At 35.6% G+C, this 21,193-nt stretch overlaps 1 protein-coding gene across 1 annotated transcript in view; it reads right to left on the bottom strand.

Moving 5' to 3' along the window:
- Positions 1-1,482: 1,482 nt before the first annotated feature.
- The window catches only part of C19H12orf50 (chromosome 19 C12orf50 homolog), a 34,761-nt gene continuing 15,050 nt past the window's right edge, over positions 1,483-21,193 (bottom strand). Inside the window, exons 4-13 of the mRNA XM_046646049.1 lie at positions 14,366-14,524; positions 13,289-13,366; positions 13,094-13,207; positions 11,118-11,228; positions 9,818-9,925; positions 8,327-8,443; positions 6,818-6,922; positions 6,358-6,561; positions 4,587-4,679; positions 1,483-1,508 (exon numbers count right to left, since the gene is read on the bottom strand). Of these exons, the coding sequence (XP_046502005.1) occupies positions 1,483-1,508; positions 4,587-4,679; positions 6,358-6,561; positions 6,818-6,922; positions 8,327-8,443; positions 9,818-9,925; positions 11,118-11,228; positions 13,094-13,207; positions 13,289-13,366; positions 14,366-14,524 (1,115 nt within the window). The remainder of the gene's footprint in view (positions 1,509-4,586; positions 4,680-6,357; positions 6,562-6,817; positions 6,923-8,326; positions 8,444-9,817; positions 9,926-11,117; positions 11,229-13,093; positions 13,208-13,288; positions 13,367-14,365; positions 14,525-21,193) is intronic.

The raw sequence follows: 21,193 nt of genomic DNA, 5'->3' as shown, positions 1-21,193 counted from the left end.
CATTAGAAGCCAGAAATGAGGGTTTATTGTTCCAGAAGCTGGAATCACAGCTTGCAAAATGTTCTCAAATAAAATATTTCTAAGAATATTGATTTCCCCCACACCAATAAATATTGAATAAGAGCTACCAATAAGCACAAGATGCATGCAAATATAAATACACGGTGTCCCAAAGTTTTAGTGAAGTTCTGAGTTTTAATAAACTCAGAAGTATGAATGCTACAAACTTACAAAAACATCATTTGAAAGGTTAATCACTTACATACTCATACTTGTTTTTACGTTTGAAGGTGAATTTTTAATCCTAAATTTTTGTTTCAGTCACTCTGCAGATGAAATTTTTTAAATTAAATTAAAAATTTATATTCTAGGGGCCGGCCTAGTGGTGCAGGATTTAAGTTCGCATGTTCCGCCTTGGTGGCCCAGGGTTTGCTGGTTCGGGTCCAGGCGTGGACCTATGCACCGCTTGTGCTGTGGCAGCATCCCACATATAAAATAGAGGAAGATGGGCACCGATGTGAGCTCAGGGCCAGTCTTCCTCAGCAAAAAGAGGAGGATTGGCGGCAGATGTTAGCTCAGGGCTAATCTTCCTCCAAAAAAAAATTATTATTCAAGATACGCAATTCTAAACAAGTGCAAAAGAAATGGAAATAAGTTTTCAAATGATGTCTCTTGCATTTCTAAGCATTTATAGTTCTGGAGTTAAGAACGCCTTAAAACCTAAGAATTTTGGGACACACTGTTATTAATTCACTTTTTTTCCTTTAACAAGTCTTTTTCTCTGATATGATCATATAATTTTTTGTTTTCATGATAGGAAATGTTTCCTTTTCAGTTTTGAATGTAGCACATCTCAGAAGATAAATTTCGCAGTTGCCAATTCAAAGGCATTGTTTAGCAACTGCTTGCATAATAAACCAATCTTTGTCTCTTTCTATAACACATCAAAATGTATTTCTATTGGGATTCCTCTAACATACTCATCACCAAACTGTAATCCTGGAACTCTGTTGAATTTGTTTACACTTTATCTGTTATCGTCACTTAGGGCCCAGCTGAAAGTCTAGGTAAAGAAAGAAAATGTGAAATTTCTTCCATGAAGAATATTGCAAAACAGAGATCAAAGGCACAATATTGCTCCTCAACTTGTGCAATCTAAATCAGTTTACAATTAAAGAGTGATTTTAATTGTCAAACTTTTAAATTTTATTAAATGTTTGTGGCAATGCATCAAATGAATTCCAGACCTATATAAATACACAGGCAGCTGTTTGTAATTTGCCTTTTTATCAGTTTTGAAAGAGCACAATGTACTTCCTGCAACTTATTTTCAGAATTTGCATTTTATCATCTTTGGCTATCCAGTATATAGTATGGAGTACTTGAGTATCTCATTCTTTGAATTTTCATTTTTGATTGTAAATCAGATGATGTCTGGCACTTTTCTCTTTTCTCATTTTTCTCTTCTCTCAACCTCCAGGTTTACTTGCTCCCATTTCTTCTTGGCTCTAATAATAAAATACACAAAATATCTTAATTATATTATTTTTCAGTATTCTTCAGGGTACCAACATTTCGCATTTCTTTCGCTATTACTTACCATAAATCTAAAGGCAAAACAAAAACTAACCTTATTGTTTTAATTCATAAATTTTCAAAATGCCTTTGAAACTAATTCCACATCTTTCTAAAGCTTACTGTGTTTTGAATTTGGACAGAGGGATGGAAAAGAATGGAAATAATACTATATATAAGGCTGCACCATGAGGTACCCAGAATGAACAGAATGAACATTCCATCCTTTGGAGACAGGCACCTCCAGCCACACCAGCTATATCCCTTATCCGAAAAGACACATGGCCTCAAGGGAAGACTGACAATGAGAATGACATCTCTAATGGCCTTCAGGTCCTTTCCTCAATTCCCATAGGCACATTCTCCTCTCCTATTGCATTATCCTCATAGCATCTAACAAGATTCCCAAAAGGCTTCTCTAGTCGATTTACACTTCTGTGGCCTTGGTTCCCAGCTATTCCTTAGAGGAATAGACTAGTGGCGGCTCTTGTTCTCTGCCTCCTCTCTCCAGCAGTCCCTCTGCCTACTGGGAGATGCTGATTTCACTCCTCTGTGCCCTAACAGGAAGTGCAGAGGAGGAAACACATGCTAATCTTTCTCGCTCTGTTCTGGTGATGACAACAATTGGAAAGGATAAAAGTTTAGGGGTTACCAATTTCTCAGTCTAAAGCTCAGACAAGTGAAAAAGCTAACTTTATTTTGTCATAACTGTTTAATTTGACTCTAACTCCTCCTTCCTCTTGATATAAAAAACTTATCTAGTCCTTTGCGCATAAACTTGATCCAATTTAGTGATTTCTTTGTTACTTCACGTTTACCTTTCAATCACATTCAGATTTGAAATTCTTTCTCATGGTTTTTCTTCCTCCCCCACCTCCCTGCTGCTTATTCTAATTTCTAGGGTTGGAACAGAAGAGAATAGCTACAGCTAGAAAGAGAATATTGTCTCAATGATATTGGGTCTCAACAAGGTCTGGGTCACGTGCTGGTGAATGGTGGCCCAGCTACCGTCATCTAAGGCTTCTCAAACTTTATTGTGCATCCTAATCACCTGGGGATCTTGTTAAAGTGCAGATTCTGATTCATCAGGTCTGAGAAGTACATTCCACATCTCTAACAAGCTCCCAGGTGATGTCATTGCTAGTGGTCCTCAGACCTTACTTCAGGTAACAAGAGTTTGATGTTTGGATGATGGCTTGGTTTCTAAATGGACTCTCTGGCAGAGCAATCTGTTAGAATTCAGGCTGAGTCCTCTCCTCCAATAGGGCACTACCACAAAGGCATCTTTCTGATGCTATCCCTTCAGTCCCAGCCCACTGATCCTCTCTCCCTTGAAATTCACAGGAATCTGTGATGCCTTCCCAAGCGACAATGGAGCATGGAAATCTCAAGAGGCTGTCTCCAGTCCTCTCATGTTAGACATGGCTTGCCCTCCCCCCAACCCCACCACCAGATGGCAGTGAGAAATTTTCTCCAAAGTTTTTCCCTCTAGGTTGCATGTGGGAAGTACAATGCAGATCCTTTTTACGCTCAGATTCTTAAAAGCTTCAAGGGGAATTCTATCATTGACCTTTCTACCCCTAGTGCCTGGCATAGTTGGGGGTGGTGGGAGAAGAGGAGAAGGGGACTAGGACTGAATAAGTAGCTCTACACTTTGTCTGGTCTCTTGCTACCTCTCCATATCCTCCTCCTCACTCTGCAGATTGAAAGAAAAAAGTGGTTTTTTCTGCTCACCTCCCCTGTCACATCCCCCTTCCTGTGCCACACATGAATGCTAGGAAGTGACCGCTTCCTTCCCCCAAAGCCTTCTGTGATTCATGTTTAACTATCTGGAATGGGAGGGGAGAAGGCTGCTGGGATACAAGCGCAATCACTGGGACAGGAGCAGGGGTGAAGAGCACATCCTTTAATACTCCAAGTAACATCCCACCCACAAGGAAATCATAAAAGAAAAAGATGTGGCTCAACAATTTGTGGTTTTATCCAGGACTTTCATCAACATTTCATCTCCTTCCCCTCAATATTAAGTGAAATCACATGTGAAAACCCACACAGAGTTAAGAGAAAATATACTCAGATAGCACTGTAGCAGAGTTCTCTTGCAGTACAATATGGTTTGGGAAGAGATGGGGGGAAAAATGACTCCAGTACATAAGTATATGTACAGGGCTGCATAATGCGTCACAGCTGTAGTCAAAAGAGTTTGGAGAAATGCTGCTTTAGAAGATCTCAGCTATTTCTTTTAGAAAGGGGACAGTTTGTAGTCTGGATGTGTTCTAGTTCATTCTGAGAAGTTCTAGGACAAGAGCTTATAGATTTCAGGTGATTCTGAAAGTTCTCGGCTACTGATTTAAGTAGGAACTCCCTATCTAGAAGTTTTTCTGAAATGTTCAATTTTCTGAGAAGTAACTGAAATCATTTTATCCTGTGTGGCCTTCCCAAACCTACTGAGCCAGCCCCAGAATAAGCTGGGAGACCAAGCTTTTAAGTGAATCACCTGAGGTTGGGTCTGCCACCAACCTCCACCCTGGGGAAGTTCTATCCCCACACCCTCCCAGAGCACAGAGCACAAGAGGAGACCACAGTCATTCTGAACCTCCCAGTCTCGAAAGTTCATCTTAGGTGCCCTGTCAGTCTGCACCAGCCAATATTCGTCTATGGTGGATACAGTAGGGCTTTAATATTTTGTGTCAAAATACAGTTTTATATATTTCCTTTGTAGTTCAACAAAGAGTGCATCTTAACTTATTATATAGTTGCTGCAACTCCTATGCTTGTAGCTAAGGAGAAAAATATACCTAAAGATTTCTGATAACACATAAAAATGGGTAAAGGAGAACTACAATGAAACAAAGTCAAATTAAATTGCTGGTAGGCAAGATATCTACTAAACTCCAAGTAATTGTGCTCATATGTATCGCGAAAATTTTCTAAAATGTTCCTTGAGCTTAAAAACTTGTTATTCATTTTCAGAATTGTATGATACATTAAAATCACTAGTAAATATTTACCTGTATATATCTTTTCAGTTTTTGAATATGTCTTTGAAAAAGGAATTCTTTTTCGCCAGGCTGTACCATTATATGATGTTGACATATATTTATCTGAGGAAACAAAGGAGACTGGAATTAAATTATTGTATAACTTTGAAATCATATTCCAGGAGCATATCAATGTTATAAACATCTCAGAGGAGAGCTATTCTCTAAGTAGTTCATTTTACCATTTCAAAGCTAAGGCATCAGGGCCGCAAGTGAGCTTATGAAGACCATTTAAGCTGTCAATGAACAAGGTTAACACATCTCTTAATTGGCTGTCCAATTCTTCAAGAACGCCTCTCTCCCAGGAGGCTAAGCCAGAGGAGAGTATGATATCTGAATGTGACCCAAATATTTCATTGCCTTGCTTTACTATGATTTTCCACACAATTCTGCTAATATTTGCAGAGTTTAAAAAGAAAGAAAGAAAGTAAAATCTAGGAGGTACAGCCCAATCCCCTTTTCCTTCCAGGAAGTGACTCTCATGATGGCAGTGATAGCTCCACCATAGTGAACTCCCTGCCCCAGGAAACGAAAGCATGTATACACTGACTTGGCCCTTAAATATCTACTTTCCTCTGACAGCTCTGTATTTGAACTGTTATCGAATAATGCTGTATTTGTGTTTTCAAGTGTTACTATGCAGCTGTGATTCTCAAAGCATACTCCATACTAATCCCAAGAACTTATTTTCTTTTTCCCCTATGTTGGCATTTGCACTAACGGTGCAAAAGCAATAGTGAATACAACTGCAGCCACCTTAACACAAATCTAGACAATGGCACCTAACTCTTCTGGTAGCCATTCTATTTTCACAGTCATCCACTCACAGTAAAATGATAATACAATTAGTAATAAAATAATAATAGTAACAAATAAGGTTAAAAGCCTATTTCACCAAAGGATATCTTTATTTTTATATGTAAATCCAAACATCATTCTATTCTAAAATAAATAGAAGAAAAGGCGAACCTCTATTTAAACTGTAAAAGAAAGGACCTAAAGAGATGTAGAGTTTTTACTTATATTTCAGAGAGTTTACAACATTCTGAACTCTACTAACTAGACTGTGTACACAGGAAAATACAAACACGAAATTACAGGGAACTCAGTGGCCTTTTGTCAAGTTGAGAAAACCGAAACCCAACTTCAAGAGCAAAATTCATCTAAGACAGGAAGAGAAAGAGATGTGGTTCCCTCCTGCCTGTGCCTTGTACTTCCTGACATGTACTATGACTGCCTATTACACGATGAAATGATTTAGAAGCAGTCTGTGCATCATGGGGGAGATGAGAGGTTGTCGAAAATATTGCAGTTAACCCCTAAACTAACCCTTTCAGAAAGTAATCATGAAGGTCTAAAGAAAAGCCAAGGCACTAGCCTGAAAGTGATAATTGAACAATGCAGTTAGTGGAACAAGAAAATGTCAACTATTTGAAAACAATCCTCAAGAGTGAAATAAAGCTACCTGGGGCAACAAAGATCAGTGCTCTGAGACAAAACTCTAGGGAGGTTGAATGTCAAGCCATCTGCACCCAACATGTCTCCTACCATATCCTTTAAACCATGTGTACTCCTGCACATGGAAGAAATCCTCTCGCTAGTTTTCTAAGATGTTATGGGGGTGATGGCCTGGAGAAAGAAGAGGAGGGCAGGTAGCAATGAAGATGAGTTAGACCATCAGGAAATTCCATTGGAATGCAAACCACAGACATGAGTGAGCCATACAAGTAAAGAAACTCACCTGGACAGAGGTTGAGTTTGGGTTCCTTGGTAACATCGACTTTATTGTAGGACCCATTTCTGGGCCTGCTGCGGGGAGGTGCATTCAATGAGACAGTCCTGACGGCATCTCTCTGAACATGGATATAGGATGCATTCTCAGCATTTCTATTTTTATTATTGTGATGGTAACTCATTTTATTTTGGGGATTTGGGGTCTGTACTGCTGTAAAAGAAAGGGGAAAGGGAGTGAGGGATAAAATAAGCTGGTTTCACACCCATAAATAACATATAGTCCTTAAAGTGTTTGGTAGCACAATGCAAGACAACAAAGCCAAAAGATCTAAGTTTTTAAGGGTTCGTGGACATCTAAAGTTACATGCTGAACAACAGTGATTTGTTTTTTGGGTAGAAAATATTATTTGCTATTTAACCTCTTTTCAAATTACAATTTAGGAATATCTAATAGATAGACACTTTACCTCTCCGCATTCCTGGGCCAGGAAAGTTCTTTGGTTCATTATAAATCCATTTTCTTTTTTTCACCCCTTTAAAATGAGGCTTCTTCACTGGCTGCACATCGTTCACTTAAAGAAGATACAAATTTTTACAGTTTTTTAAGAGATGCTTTCATCTGAAAATTACTGTAGGTGCTAATTGTTATCTGTGCATTCACATGTCAAGCAAGAGAAAAAAATAAATGCACCAACCTAGTACTTTACTTTCTAGAACAAAGGGTGATTTATTTTTAAGTACCAAAATAAAAAATCAGTCTTGGAAATTGATGGATAAGAAAACTTTCAATAAGCAGTGTGTAGGTTCTTTTAAAAAGAACATAAAATTACATTCCAAAAGTAACCATTTATCTCATTAGAATGCTATTTTTAAGAAGTTTTAGAATTATTTTGAACATAAACCTTCTTGTGCCTTTTTAGCCAAAACCACTACTTTTAAGAAGTTGGATTAATGTAAAATACTTTTAGTGAATTTTACCTTATTCTTTTAAGATCATAAGAGGTTGAGTGTATAGATAGTTGGGTGAAACAAGACTGAATAATCAGAATTTGTAAGTGCTAAGATCACTAAATTATTCACTTTTTACTTGCATATTTTTCCAATGAAAATTTTATATGCATGCTCCATCTTCCAGAAATTTCTAAAGTGCATCTCTCCAGAGGATCTTAAAACAATTTGGTAGAGAGAGGCACTCTGTTATTTCTCTATGTGGAGATCCTGAACATTCACAAGTAATTACTGCACAGAGAAAATGAACATCAAGTTCACTATGCAGATTACATTAGCTCTCTATGGTGGACCAGCAAATCTCTCCGCCCCAGCTCTGAACTTCAGCTTCAGCTTTAAGCCTTTAGTGAAGCTCTGATTCACCACCTCATCTCCAAACATCACGTTCCACGCTTACTCTCAAGCTCCCACTCGTAGGATTTGCAAACTATATTTTTAACTAGCGTCACTAAATGAGCTTCTTGGGGGTAAACCATCGTGGTTCCCTTCAGTGCTTAGATGTGATCAAGAATATTACGGGGGTTCGATAAATGAAATAAGGGAAAGAAGGAAGGAGGGAAGGAAACAGAGGAAGATTCGTGAGTCTTAATTGTATCAAGAGAGGTAGCTCAGAGCACTTAATGGCAAGGAGAAGCCAAATCAAGAAAAACAATTCAAAACATAATAAAACCTGTCAATGTATCCCACTATGGGTGAAATTTAAAATGCCAGACTAATGAATCTTCCAATAAGGTAGTATATTATTAATTTTAATACTGAAATTAAACTAGTGGGAAAGTATATAATTTACTAGGACCTACATTACAATTCTTTTTCAGAGTTAGTAGAATATTGTGTTTTTAATTCTTAATCCTGAACAATTTGTAAACCATACTTTTTTAAAAAAATTATATTTCAAATAAGCAAAACAAATCCATGATAAGGCAAATATATCTAAGGCCAAAAAAGTGATAGAGCTAATATCTCACTTGAAGAGGGGTCCTCTCTGCACTTCATACTGATATTCTCAGTAGCATTTAATACATGCATTGTAGGTACTAGTCGGGTGGTTAGGGAACGCTTTGGATGAGAATTGTCCTTGTTATCTTTTAAAGCAAATTAAGAAAATAAAATATCAATATTAGTAAAAGAAGCATTTCAGTTGGTATTTCACTTTTCAAACATTATATGATGGGCATACCTCTTTAATATGTATATGTATATTAATTTTTAGAATGTATCACTGAAATTCACTACGGCATTGTTGTCCCCAAATTTGTCACTAACAAAACATTAAAAGTCCAGAAATACAGTCACTACCTTCAATATGTAAATTATATATTTGTGGCAATATTTTTAATACCTCTACACAAAAGAATGAAAAGGTTATCCATCTTACATCAAATGTGCCAAATTAAATTGCGGTCCAAGAAATATTTAAAATGTAACAACTTTCACTTGTTGCCAGCTTTTGGAGCAGGACTGTCCAATAGAGCTTTCTACCATAATGGAAACATTCTAAATCTACACTGTCTGAAATGACAGCCACTAGTCCCATGTGGCCATTGAGTATTTGCCGTATAGTTAGTGCCCCTGAAGAGCTTATTTTTTTATTTTATTTAATTTTAATTAACTTAAATTTCAACAGCTACATGTTATTTGTGGCTACCATTATTAGTGTAGTTAGAGGTGTGGTTTTTTTGATGGATTGGGCAAAACTTTTCCACCTCTGAGTAAGAGAAAGAGAGGAAAAGAGATTTACATATAATTTTCCATAAGAATAATTTGATCTCTAGTGCCTTTTCCTGTTCTTGAGAACATCAATTTAATGGTGGGGAAAGCAGTAAATGAAATTGGTTAATCTTTGGATGGAGAATATGTGAAGTCCTCTAATTACAGGGCTGCTGCACTTTTAGTCTGTGACTGAGAGAACTGCCCAGCAGACATACCAGCTGGGGGATTCTAAGCCTAAGGGCAGCATAAAACTATCGCAGATGTTTTTTATTATTGTATCTTTTGATTATTCACAGACTACAGTTAGTAATAATTATAAAATGAGGAAGTCATTATGAGATTAATACTCTTTGCAGTATTAATATGTATAGCTTCACAAAGCTTTCTAAGAAAATTCAATCAGGATTTGAAGTGGGAAAAAAAAAGCCAAAAACAAAAAGACTTGATATTACTATTTAAGAGAACTAATAACTTTAGAGCTGGCAAGACTCCTAGAAATTATGTAGTCCGACAGGCAAAGTTCCCTGATAAGGAAATTAAATCTAAAAATGATAAAGCCACATGGTCAAACAATTAGGGAGCAGCCAGGACAGGGCACGTAGGAATCTTTGCCTCCTATCTTGTGTATTTAGTGTATATTTTTATTTATTATCTTGCCTCTTGTATTCGTTTCTACAACATTCAAGCTTTATGTTTAACTTATCTATCCAAATTACAAATGGATCAAAATATAGAAGGTTCTTTACCTTTAGTATTTGAACATGTTGACATGGTGATTTCTTTCTCTTCATTTAAAGCTTCATTTTCATCTACTCCAAGAAATATAATCCTCTGTGGAACATAACAGTCACCTCCTACGACAATACCTTACTGTCAGTGGCAATGATGGCAGAAAGTCGTACAAAACTATCTTTCAATAACAGGATTATTCTCCTCTATAATATCTCTTTTGCCCACTTTTGTTTAAATACTTTTTGGTGATACCATCCCCATCTCTATACACATCACATATGTTTCGATTAATACATGTGTGTGTATATATATGTGTGTGTGTGTACGAATATATAGTATGTACTCTTACATACAGATAAATGCAAGAAAATTCACATAGTCAACACAATTAATTTTCCTTCAACATATAACAATCTTTATTTCCACCCTTTAGAGATACTCAGAGTAAATATAATTTATCTTCCATATATCTTCAGACATATGAAAGTAGTTTTTATGTTCCATAAAGGTCTTCCATTTTCCCAGATAAATATCCATAGTTGCTTTAAATACTACTTATATACATAATTTGCAGATCCTTCACCATACAAGTCACCCTTTCTTAAGACAAAATATTAGTTTCAAGTAACCTCCTATATAATGACACCCAAATGTGGACCACCCTGTACAGAAATCAGTGGACATTTATGGAGCGTTTGTCTCTATGTCAGACACTCTGCTGAGTACTTTAAATGACTTATCACATTTAATTATCTTCTTATACTACTTCTAATAATTCAATGTAAGTTTACCTTAGCTATTTGGTAGCTGACGCACATTACTGAATCATTTTGAAAACCGCGGCCAACAAAAAATACTTATTTTTTCCTCACAATGTGTATCTTGTCAGGTCTTTCCCAACTTGAAGAAAACTTACCATTAATGTCTTGAACTTAAATGCAAGATTTTATGTTTATCACAGTTCAAGTTTACCTTACTAAATTTGGCTCATTGTTCCAGCATATTAACTTCCAGCCATCTTTAAATTTTATAAACATCTCAATTCATCCAATTATTCAATTATTTAAACACAAAATCATTTACTCTACAAATATTTACTGAGTACACATCACATGCTAGACATTCTAAAACAGAGATTCATCTACAGCAAACGATTATATACAGTTCCAGGCCTCAAGGAGCTTACCTAACAAAGTCAACAATTAAAATGTCAAAAAACTTTTGATGAAGCAAAATTAGTTACGAGATAGAAATTTCAGATTCATTTATTATATGGTGATGTATTCAGAATCAATCAGTAATAAATTAACTCACCTCCATTTTCGAAAGCAGCAATGTCAGTCCTTGGTTTCCTATCCAATGATGCTTTTATCTCACCTTGCCTTTCATATAGGCTAAATTTTGTCGGAACTGTAAGACCATCCCCTAGAAGAAAAAAATTACCCCATGGAACCATGAGATGCTTACATAAGTTTATGATACAATTCATGAGGATGGTAAAAACCCTAACAGTTAACGCAAGTATTGTTTCATAGTGATATCATGAACAATAAATTTATAAATACATGAATTTTAAGCAAACTTTATAATTGCCAGGAAAGCAGCAAACAAGTTTATTTTCGTACGTGGATAATTTATCAAACGGCAATTTAAAAATGTAAGCAATCTAAAACTATTGTGTGTGTATAATATATTTAGTTTATTTGATGTGTTTTTCATATAATGAATTTTATATTTGTTTTATGTCTATTCACCATGAATAAACTGAGTAAAAATATCAGAGACTACTATTGATTAAAAAATGCTAATTATACTGTCATAATTGATTCTCGCCATTTCCCCTATACATCTCTAGATAGTTTTCTTCTAAAATAAACTATTAAAAGCAAAATAAAAAGATATAACAATCTAATGCAACATGTGACTCTGGATTGGATCTAAACCAGGGAAAACACTTTATTTTGCTATAAAGGACATTGATGGCACAATTGGTGAAAATTGTTAAAAAAAAAGTCTAAATAATATTGTATCAGTGATAATTTGCTGACTTTGATATTTATCCTACAGTTACGTGAGAGTCATACAGGGGCATCATATCTGCAACTTACTCTCAAACAGTTTGGAAAAAAATAATAATATGTATATTTAGAGAGTGAAAAATCAAATGTGTAAAATGCTGACATTTGAAGAAATCTCTGTAAAGAGTGTTCATGAATTAACTGAAATTATTTAAAAATCAAAAGCTTTTAAAACCATAATATAAAGCCAAAGTGCATGCAATTGTCTTTATAATCTGCCATTTTTAACATTCTTCAAAACAGTTTTGTTTGCTTTTGTTTTGTTATTTTTTTCTCTTGTCTAGGTAATGCAGGTCAGCTGTCCTTCCCTACATGGCTCCCACCTACAGCTAGGTCTTGCCAATTGTTCCGCCATCTGATGGAATGTTGCTGCCACCTACCGCCATGTGTTTAAATAGTTTGCCACTTATCTATTCATATGCCAGGCATTTTACTCTTTATCCTATACTCATCTTTATCCCAGCAGACTTTCCTAACTACCTTTCTTTTTAGGGGAGGAGAGGATTCCAATCTCTCCTACCACTGCAAAACTTATTTTTCAGCTCATCTTAGGGGTAAGAAAGCTATATAAACTTATGACATCCATGGATTTCCTCTGAGTTCTGGTTTTATATCCAGAAAATAATGTTTTGCATATTCTTATCTTGCCTTTGAGGGCAAAATGTTCACCAACAGCAAAATCAGATTCATCAAAGCATAAGGTCGATGAAAAGCACAGCCTTGGAGTTAGTTATCCACCTGCATTGCCCCTGAAATTGCCTGGTGCACACAAGGCACTCATTCAATAAACAAATGGACCCTTGTTCTGCCGCTAATGTCATTCTGTGATCTCCCTTTTCCCCTGGAGGGCTAGGTTGTTCTTTCTATTCTTAAAGAAAAATCGACACCTATTTCTCAGGGAGATTTATTCTCATAGACAAATAAAATGGTAAAAGCAAACTATTTGCAGAATTACCGCATGGGGTGCGGAGTGTCATCCTGTGTTCGTGAAATCTATTCATTCTGTGGCTCCTCTGGGAAAGCATAATTACATTAATAGCAGCTTTTCATATTAAATTTAGGTCATCTGATAAAAGCACTTCCTTCTCACTCTCAATTCTGATGTATTATTTATCATTTAGCTCTACGGTTCATCTTACTAAATAATTCACAGCCTATCACACCAAGCGTCTCTGACACATCAACTTGAAATGCTGACTTTTCATTACTTACCTTCTTGCAATTCACTGCCATTTTCCAAAGGCTTTTCTAACTCTTTTTCCGCCGTGGAGGCTATGCTTTTTGATGATGACTTATCTGGAGGAGTATGAAATCTGTAGTAGTCACCTAATCTCCCATAAGAAAAGTAATGGTTAGTATATTTGTCAATTCAAGTATTAGAAAATCCACAAATGTTTGATTTCTTACCAGATTTATAACATATCTCCTTTATTGCTCTTTTTTCTTCAATTTCTTCAGAAGTCTTTGTCCATAAACCAGAAGCATCTATAGGATATATTTTTTTTAAATTAAATTGTCCCAAAGCCAAATAATCTGAAAATTTATAAATCAGAATGAAAAATCCCAGACATTGTTCTCATAGATGGATTACTGGTTTTTGTTTTAATTTTTAAAATTAACAATTTGCCTATTGGCAGATGTTTCTAATTGCTATATTTCTAGTATTAGAAAGAATCAGTCAGGAGAAAAGAAATGACTAATTACACATTTTGCATCTTGAGATGAGAAGCTAGAGGTATGGACTCACATGTTGAGATGATGTTTGTTTGTTTGGAGGAATATGTAGCTATGGCAGATGTGGAGATAAAGCCAGCAAAAAGAGGAATAAAAAGCTTTATGTATTCCTGAGCACAGACACTATGGTGGCCAGTAGCCCAGAGAAGGAAACATTCCAGAGTAAAGACAGAGAAAAGACTAAGTTTATTTTTGCTGAATGTTTATCTTGTTTGTACATATTTATTGGCACCACAGTGCTGTGATGATATGGGAGGAATAGGATGGACTAGCATGCAAAAGATCTGGGTTCTAACCCTGTTTATCCTTTTGCAAGGATTGCTTAGGATAATGCAGATGATAGTGCTTTATGAATTATACACTATGGATCTCTGTAACTTCAAGGATTAAATGTGACAGATGTAATCATGTAATATATAGACAGATAGATGGACATATGTATAACAATCTTGTTATATATAAATAAAAGAGGTTATTATTATTCCTATAAGCAACTGTACGTGTTTAAACATGGGATGTCTCCCAGCCATCATACAACAAAAACTTTTCAATACAAAGAATTATAAGCATCTGTAGACAGAGAACAAATAAGAACATAATGAATTTAATATACTTAATAAAATTAAAGCTATTTTCTCACCATAATTTGTCATATATTACATTATAAACCTCTAAGAGTTACACAAATACGTAGAAAATATCGTGAAGTTTGTGGACCTGCACGGTAAATCTGAGAAAAGGCTTACTAACCATTTTGTTCGTCTTCTTCCTCCTCTTCTTCTTCAAAGTTAGTTTTTAAAACTAAAGGATGGTGAATGGGTCGTGATATATTCTCCTGAGATTTCAGGGCTTCCTGACTCTGAGTCGGGGGTGGAATTCCTTCCTGAGTTTCCTTCTGTAGAGTGATATCTACAGAGAGAATGCAACATTTCAGTCTTTTCAAGATACATGTTATGTGCGTGTTCAATGATCCACCATTGTCCTCCTGATTACATTTTTGTTAAAATGTGTCCCTCTGCATTTCTGGAAAGCGTATTAAACTAACTTAAAAAAAATCAACATTTTGCCTGTAAGATGTGAAAAATATGCTAATTTATAGACGTTAGATAATAATTACAGCCATGACTTGGCACATCACACGTTTTTTTTTAAGATTTTACTTTTCCTTTTTCTCCACAAAGCCCCCCTGTACATAGTTGTTATATTTTTAGTTGTGGATACTTCTAGTTGTAGCATGTGGGACGCCACCTCAGCATGGCCTGACGAGCCGTGCCATGTCCCAGCCCAGGATCCGAACTGTCAAGACTCCTGGGCTGCCGAAGCTGAGCTTGAGAACTCAACCACTCAGCCATGGGGCCAGCCCCGGCACATCACACTTTTGATATAAATGCAAAGTGATCCTAGCCATTACTGTATTTTACATTAGATCTGTGGGGTAAGAATAACTTAACTAATCACATTACAGCAAATTAACAAAGGCAAACTCAAATAAGGCATAGCTTATAATAGCAGAGTATATACGTCCAAAAGAGGAAAAAATCCAATTGTTCTCATTTACTATGGGTGGGGAGTGATTACTTGGAAGTGAGAAGAATGATGCTTTCAAATTTCTCTATTGGCTACACATTGGTCAGAGTGGCCAAAACTTTCGGTCATATTTAAACATCCTGTAACCTTCAAAACTAACCAGCAAATAACAGAAAAACCTAGTGAACATCTGTATCTTGTTTTTTTCTTTGTGTGAGGAAGATTGGCTCGGAGCTAACATCTGTTGCCAATCTTCCTCTTTTTTTTCTTTTTCTTTTTTTTAAGATTATTCAGAAAAGATAACTTTTTTTTTTTTTTAAGATTTTATTTTTTCCTTTTTCTCCCCAAAGCCCCCCGGTACATAGTTGTGCATTCTTCATTGTGGGTTCTTCTAGTTGTGGCATGTGGGACGCTGCCTCAGCGTGGTCTGATGAGCAGTGTCATGTCCGCGCCCGGGATTCGAACTAACGAAACACTGGGCCGCCTGCAGCGGAGCGCGCGAACTTAACCACTCGGCCACGGGGCCAGCCCCCGAAAAGATAACTTTTTTAATAAGTGACATTGTGACACCTGAACAGACATAATAAACGAAAGTTAAAATTGATGTATTCCCCACCACCATACTACATGACTAATTCAGTTGGATCAGAAGTCTAAATTTAAAAATAGTGATACGATTCAGGGTCTTAAAACAAATAAAGCATGAATAAATTCCTGGACCCTTTAATAACTTCAGACTGGGTAAAATGTTCTTCTTCTTTTTTTTTATTGCAGTAACACTGGATTATAACATTATATAGCTTTCAGATGTACATCGTAATATATTTTGAATTCTGCGTAGATTACATCATGTTCACCATCCAAAACTAATTATAGTCCATCACCTTACATGTGAGCCTAATCACCCCTTTTGCCCTCCATCTCCTCCCTCCCCTACGGTAACCACCAATCCAATCTCTGTTGCTATGTGTTTGTTTGTCGTCATTCTTATCTTTTACTTATGAGTGAAATCATACAGTATTTGACTTTCTCCCTCTGACTTATTTCACTTAGCATAATGCCCTCAAGGGCCATCCATGTTGTCACAAATGGCCAGATTTCATCATTTCTTATGGCTAAGTAGTATTCCATCATGTATAAATACCACATCTTCTTTATCCATTCGTCCCTTGATGGGCACCTAGGTTGCTTCCAAGTCTTGGCTATTGTGAATAGTGCCGTAATGAACATAGGGGTGCATGTATCTTTATGCCTTTGTGTTTTCAAGTTCTTTGGATAAATACCCAGCAGTGGGATAGCTGGATCATATGGTAGATTTATTCTTAATTTTCTGAGGATACTCCATACTGCTTTCCACAGTGGCTGCACCAGTTTGCACTCCCACCAGCAGTGTACAAGGGTTCCCTTTTCTCCACATTCTCTCCAAGACTTGTTTCTTGTCTTGTTGATTATAGCCATTCTGACTGGAGTGAGGTGATACCTCATTGTAGTTTTGATTTGCATTTCCCTGATAGTTAATGATGTTGAGCATCTTTTCATATGCCTGCTGGCCATCTGTATATCTTGTTTGGAGAAATGTCTATTCAGATCTTTTGCCCACTTTTTAATTGGGTTGTTGGTTTTTTGTTGTTGAGATGTATGTGTTCTTTGTATATTTTGGATATTAACCCCTTATCTGATATACGGTTTGCAAATATCTTCTCCCAATTGTTAGATTGTCTTTTCATTTTGTTGATAGTTTCCTTTGCTGTGCAGAAGCTTTTTAGTTTGATGTAGTCCCATCTGTTCATTTTTTCTTTTGTTTCCCTTGCCCAGTCAGACATGGTACTTGAAAATATGCTGCTAAGACCGATGTCAAAGAACGTACTTATGTTTTCTTCTCGAAGTTTCATGGTTTTAGGTGCAACATTCAAGTCTTTGAAGCATTTTGAGTTGATTTTTGTGCATGGTGTAAGATAATGCTCTACTTTCATTCTTTTGCATGTGGCTGTCCAGTTTTCCCAGCATCATTTGTTGAAGAGACTCTCCTTTCTGCATTGTATGCTCTTGGCTCCCTTGTAAAATATTAGCTGTCCATAGATGTGTGGGTTTATTTCTGGGCTTTTGATTCTGTTCCATTGATCTGTGTGTCTGTTTTTGTGCCAGTACCATGCTGATTGGTTACTATGGCTTTGTAGTATATTTTGAAATCAGGAAGTGTGATACCTCCAGCTTTGTTCTTTTTTCTCAGAAATCCTTTGGCTATTCTGGGTCTTTTGTTGTTCCACGTAAATTTTAGGATTCTTTGTTCTATTTCTGTGGAAAATGTTGTTGCAACTTTGATAGGGATTGTATTGAATCTGTAGATTGCTTTAGGAAGCATGGACATTTTAACTATGCTAATTCTTCCAATCCAAGAGCACAGAATATATTTCCATTTCTTTGCGTCTTCAATTTCTTTCAACAATATTTTATAGTTTTCAGTGTACAGATCTTTCACCTCCTTGGTTAAGTTTATTCCTAGTATTTTATTCTTTTTGTTTCAATTGTAAATGGGATTGTATTCTTAATTTCTCCTTCTGCTACTTCATTGTTAGTGTATAGAAACACAACCAATTTTTGTATGTTGGTTTTGTATCCTGCAACTTTACTGTATTCATTTTATTATTTCTAAAAGTTTCTTAGTGGATTCTTTAGGGTTTTCTATATATAAAATCATATCATCTGCAAATAGTGACAGTTTCACTTCTTCCTTTCCAATTTGGATCTCTTTTATTTCTTTTTCTTGCCTGTTTGCTCTGGCTAGGACTTCCAAAACTATGCTAACTAAGAGTGGTGAAAGTGGGCATCCTGGTCTGGTTATTGTTCTTAGGGGGATAGCTTTCAGTTTTTCTCCATTGAGAATGATATTAACTGCGGGTTTGTCATATATGTTGAGGTACTGTCCTTATATACCCATTTTATTCAGAGTTTTTATCATATATGGATGTTGTATCTTGTCAAATGCTTTCTCTGCATCTATTGAGATGATCATGTGATTTTTATTCTTCATTTTGTTAATGTGGTGTATCACGTTGATGGATTTGAGGATGTTGAAACATCCTGGCATCCCTGGAATGAATCCCACTTGATCATGGTGTATGCTCTTTTTAATATATTATTGTATTCAATTTGCTGGTATTTTGTTGAGGATTTTTGCATCGATGTTCATCAGGGATATTGGCCTGTAATTTTCTTTTTTTGTGTTATCCTTCTCTCATTGTGGTATCGGTGTAATGTTGGCCTCATAGAATGAGTTAAGAAGCTTTCCCTCCTCTCCAATTTTTTAGAAGAGTTTGAGAAGGATAGGTATTAAGTCTCTTTGAATGTTTGGTAGAATTCATCAGGGAAGCTGTCTGGTCCTGGGCTCTTATTTTTTGGGAGGTTTTTGATTACTATTTTGATCTCCATACTTGTGATTGGTCTATTCAAATTCCCTATTTCTTCTTGATTCAGTTTTGGAAGGTTGTATGCTTCTAAGAATTTATCCATGTCTTCTAGAGTATCCCATTTGTTGGCGTATAGGTTTTCATAGTATTCTCTTTAAATCTTTTGTATTTCTGAGGTGTCCATTGTAATTTCTCCTCTGTCCTTTCTGATTTTTATTTATTTGATCCTTCTCTCTTCTTTTCTTGATGAGTCTAGCTAAAGGTTTGTCAGTCTTGTTTATCTTTTCAAAGAACCAGCTCTTGGTTTCATTGACTTTTTTCTATTGTCTTTTTAGTTTCTGTTTCCTTTATTTCCACTCTGATTTTTATCATTTTCATCCTTCTACTGAATTTGGGCTTTGTTTTTTCTTCTTTTTCCAGGCCCTTTAGGTGCACTGTTAGAGTGTTCATTTGAGATTTTTCTTGTTTGTTGCAGTAGGCCTCTATTCCAAAATACTTCCCTCTTATAACTGCTTGTACTGTATCCCATAAATTTTGGCATGTCATATTTTCATTTTCATCTGTCTCCAGGTATATTTTTAATTTCTCCTTTGATTTCTTCATTGACCCAATCGTTGTTCAATAGCATTTTGTTTAATCGCCACATATTTGTGGCTTTTCTGACTTCCTTCCTGTAGTTGATTTCTAGTTTCATACTTTCATACTCAGAAAAGCTGCTTGGTAGTATTTCAATCTTCTTAAATTTACTGAGACTTGTTTTGTGGTCTAATATGTGATCAATCCTGGAGAATGTCCCATGTGCATTTGAAAAGAATGTGTATTCTGCAATTTTTGAATGGAATGTTTGGTATATATCTACTAAGTCCATCTGGTTTAATATGTCATTTAAGGCCAACGTCTCCTTATCGATCCTCCGTTTGGATGATCTGTCCATTGCTGTAAGTGGAGTGTTAAAGTCTCCTCGCATTATTGTGTTACTGTTTATTTCTCTTTTTACTTCATTAATAATTGCTTTACATATTTAGGTGCTCCTATGTTGGGTGCATAGATATTTACAAGTGTTATATGCTCTTGTTGGATTGTTCCCTTTATCAGTATATGGTGCCCTTCTTTGTCTCTTGTTACAGTTTTTGTTTTAAAGTTTATTTTGTTTGATATTAAGTATTGCTGCCCCAGCTTTCTTTTCATTGCCATTTGCATGGAATATCTTTTTCCACCCCTTCACTTTTAGTTTTTGAGTGTCTTTTGAGGTCTGAAATGTGTCTCTTATATGCAGCCTATATATGGGTCTTGTTTTTTATCCAATCAGCCTCCCTATGCCTTTTGATTGGAGCATTTACTCCACTGGCATTTAAATTAGCTATTGAAAAGTATGTGCTTAATGCCATTTTGTTACTTTTTTTCTGGGTGTTTTAGTAGTTCTTCTCTGTTCCTTTCTCCTTCTCTTGCTCTCTTTCTTTGTGGTTTGATGGCTTTCTTTAGTATTATGTTTAGGTTCCATTCCTTTAATTTTTTGTATATTTATTTTAGGTTTCTGGTTTGTGATTACCATGAGATTCATATATAATAACCTACATGTATAGCAATCTATACTAAGTTGATAGTCTCTTTAGTTTGACCTCTTTCTAAAAGCTCTTCTCTTTTACTCTCCTCCTCCCAAATTTTGTTTTTGATATCATACCCAACCTCTTATTTTGTGTGTGTGTGTATCCATTACCCTCTTCTCATTGAAACAGGTAATTTTAGTCAGTCTAGACTGTCCCTTGTTGCAGGTTTCTTTTTATTTAGTTTTCAGTTCTCTCTCAGGGGTAATTGTTCCCAGAGTAGTTGTAAATTTGTTGTGTACGTGGGCGGAGGTGCGTTCAGAGTCTGCCTATGCTGCCATCTAGATACCTTTCCCTCAGGTTATAAAATATTAACTATCTCCTAAGTCTCTTAACAAATATTAGAATAATATGCTAGTTCTGAATATTAGCTTATAGCTATATTCCTGTTTCATAAACAGATGAGAACAATTTTGATCATTATTCATCTCATAAAGAGATACTTTTCCAATAAAATTCTACTTTCATGTGCAATAATTATTTATCAAAGTTTATAACATAATTGTTTTTTAATAAATTATATGTCAATAATAATTATAATGACAACTCAATCTCAAAGAAATATGCTAAAAAATGTGTTAATAACTATAAGCCTCCATAATATGTAGTCTTTTTGGCATAGGAAATAAAAATTTAGATTTCAATTTATATATACACTTTATTATACTTCATTTTGATAAGTGATTAATAAACTCAAGTATAAAAATATTAGGTTAGGATAAAAATATGTGAAGGAAGAAAATGGAAATAGTTTTAGGAGAAGGAAATATTTTTCTTAATTTTAAAAGAGATGTTTGTTGAAGTATTTATTACCTTTTAAAATGATATATAACACATATAAAGAATGGTGCACATATCATAAAATATGTAATGTAATAAACATCAGAAAGCCAAAACCTAAGTCTAGAAATAACAGTCTCCACTGTGTCTTCTCCAGTTTTTACCACTTTCCTTCTCCATGCCCACAATAGTTATCTTCATCCTGACTTACAGTAATCACTTTGTGGGTTTTCTTATAGTTTTACTGCCAGTTATCCATT

This window comes from Equus quagga, chromosome 19 (assembly GCF_021613505.1).
Source record: "Equus quagga isolate Etosha38 chromosome 19, UCLA_HA_Equagga_1.0, whole genome shotgun sequence".
Taxonomy (NCBI): Eukaryota; Metazoa; Chordata; class Mammalia; order Perissodactyla; family Equidae; genus Equus; species Equus quagga.
Note: the sequence above shows the minus strand (reverse complement) of the source record. Positions and strands in the feature narration are given on the sequence as shown.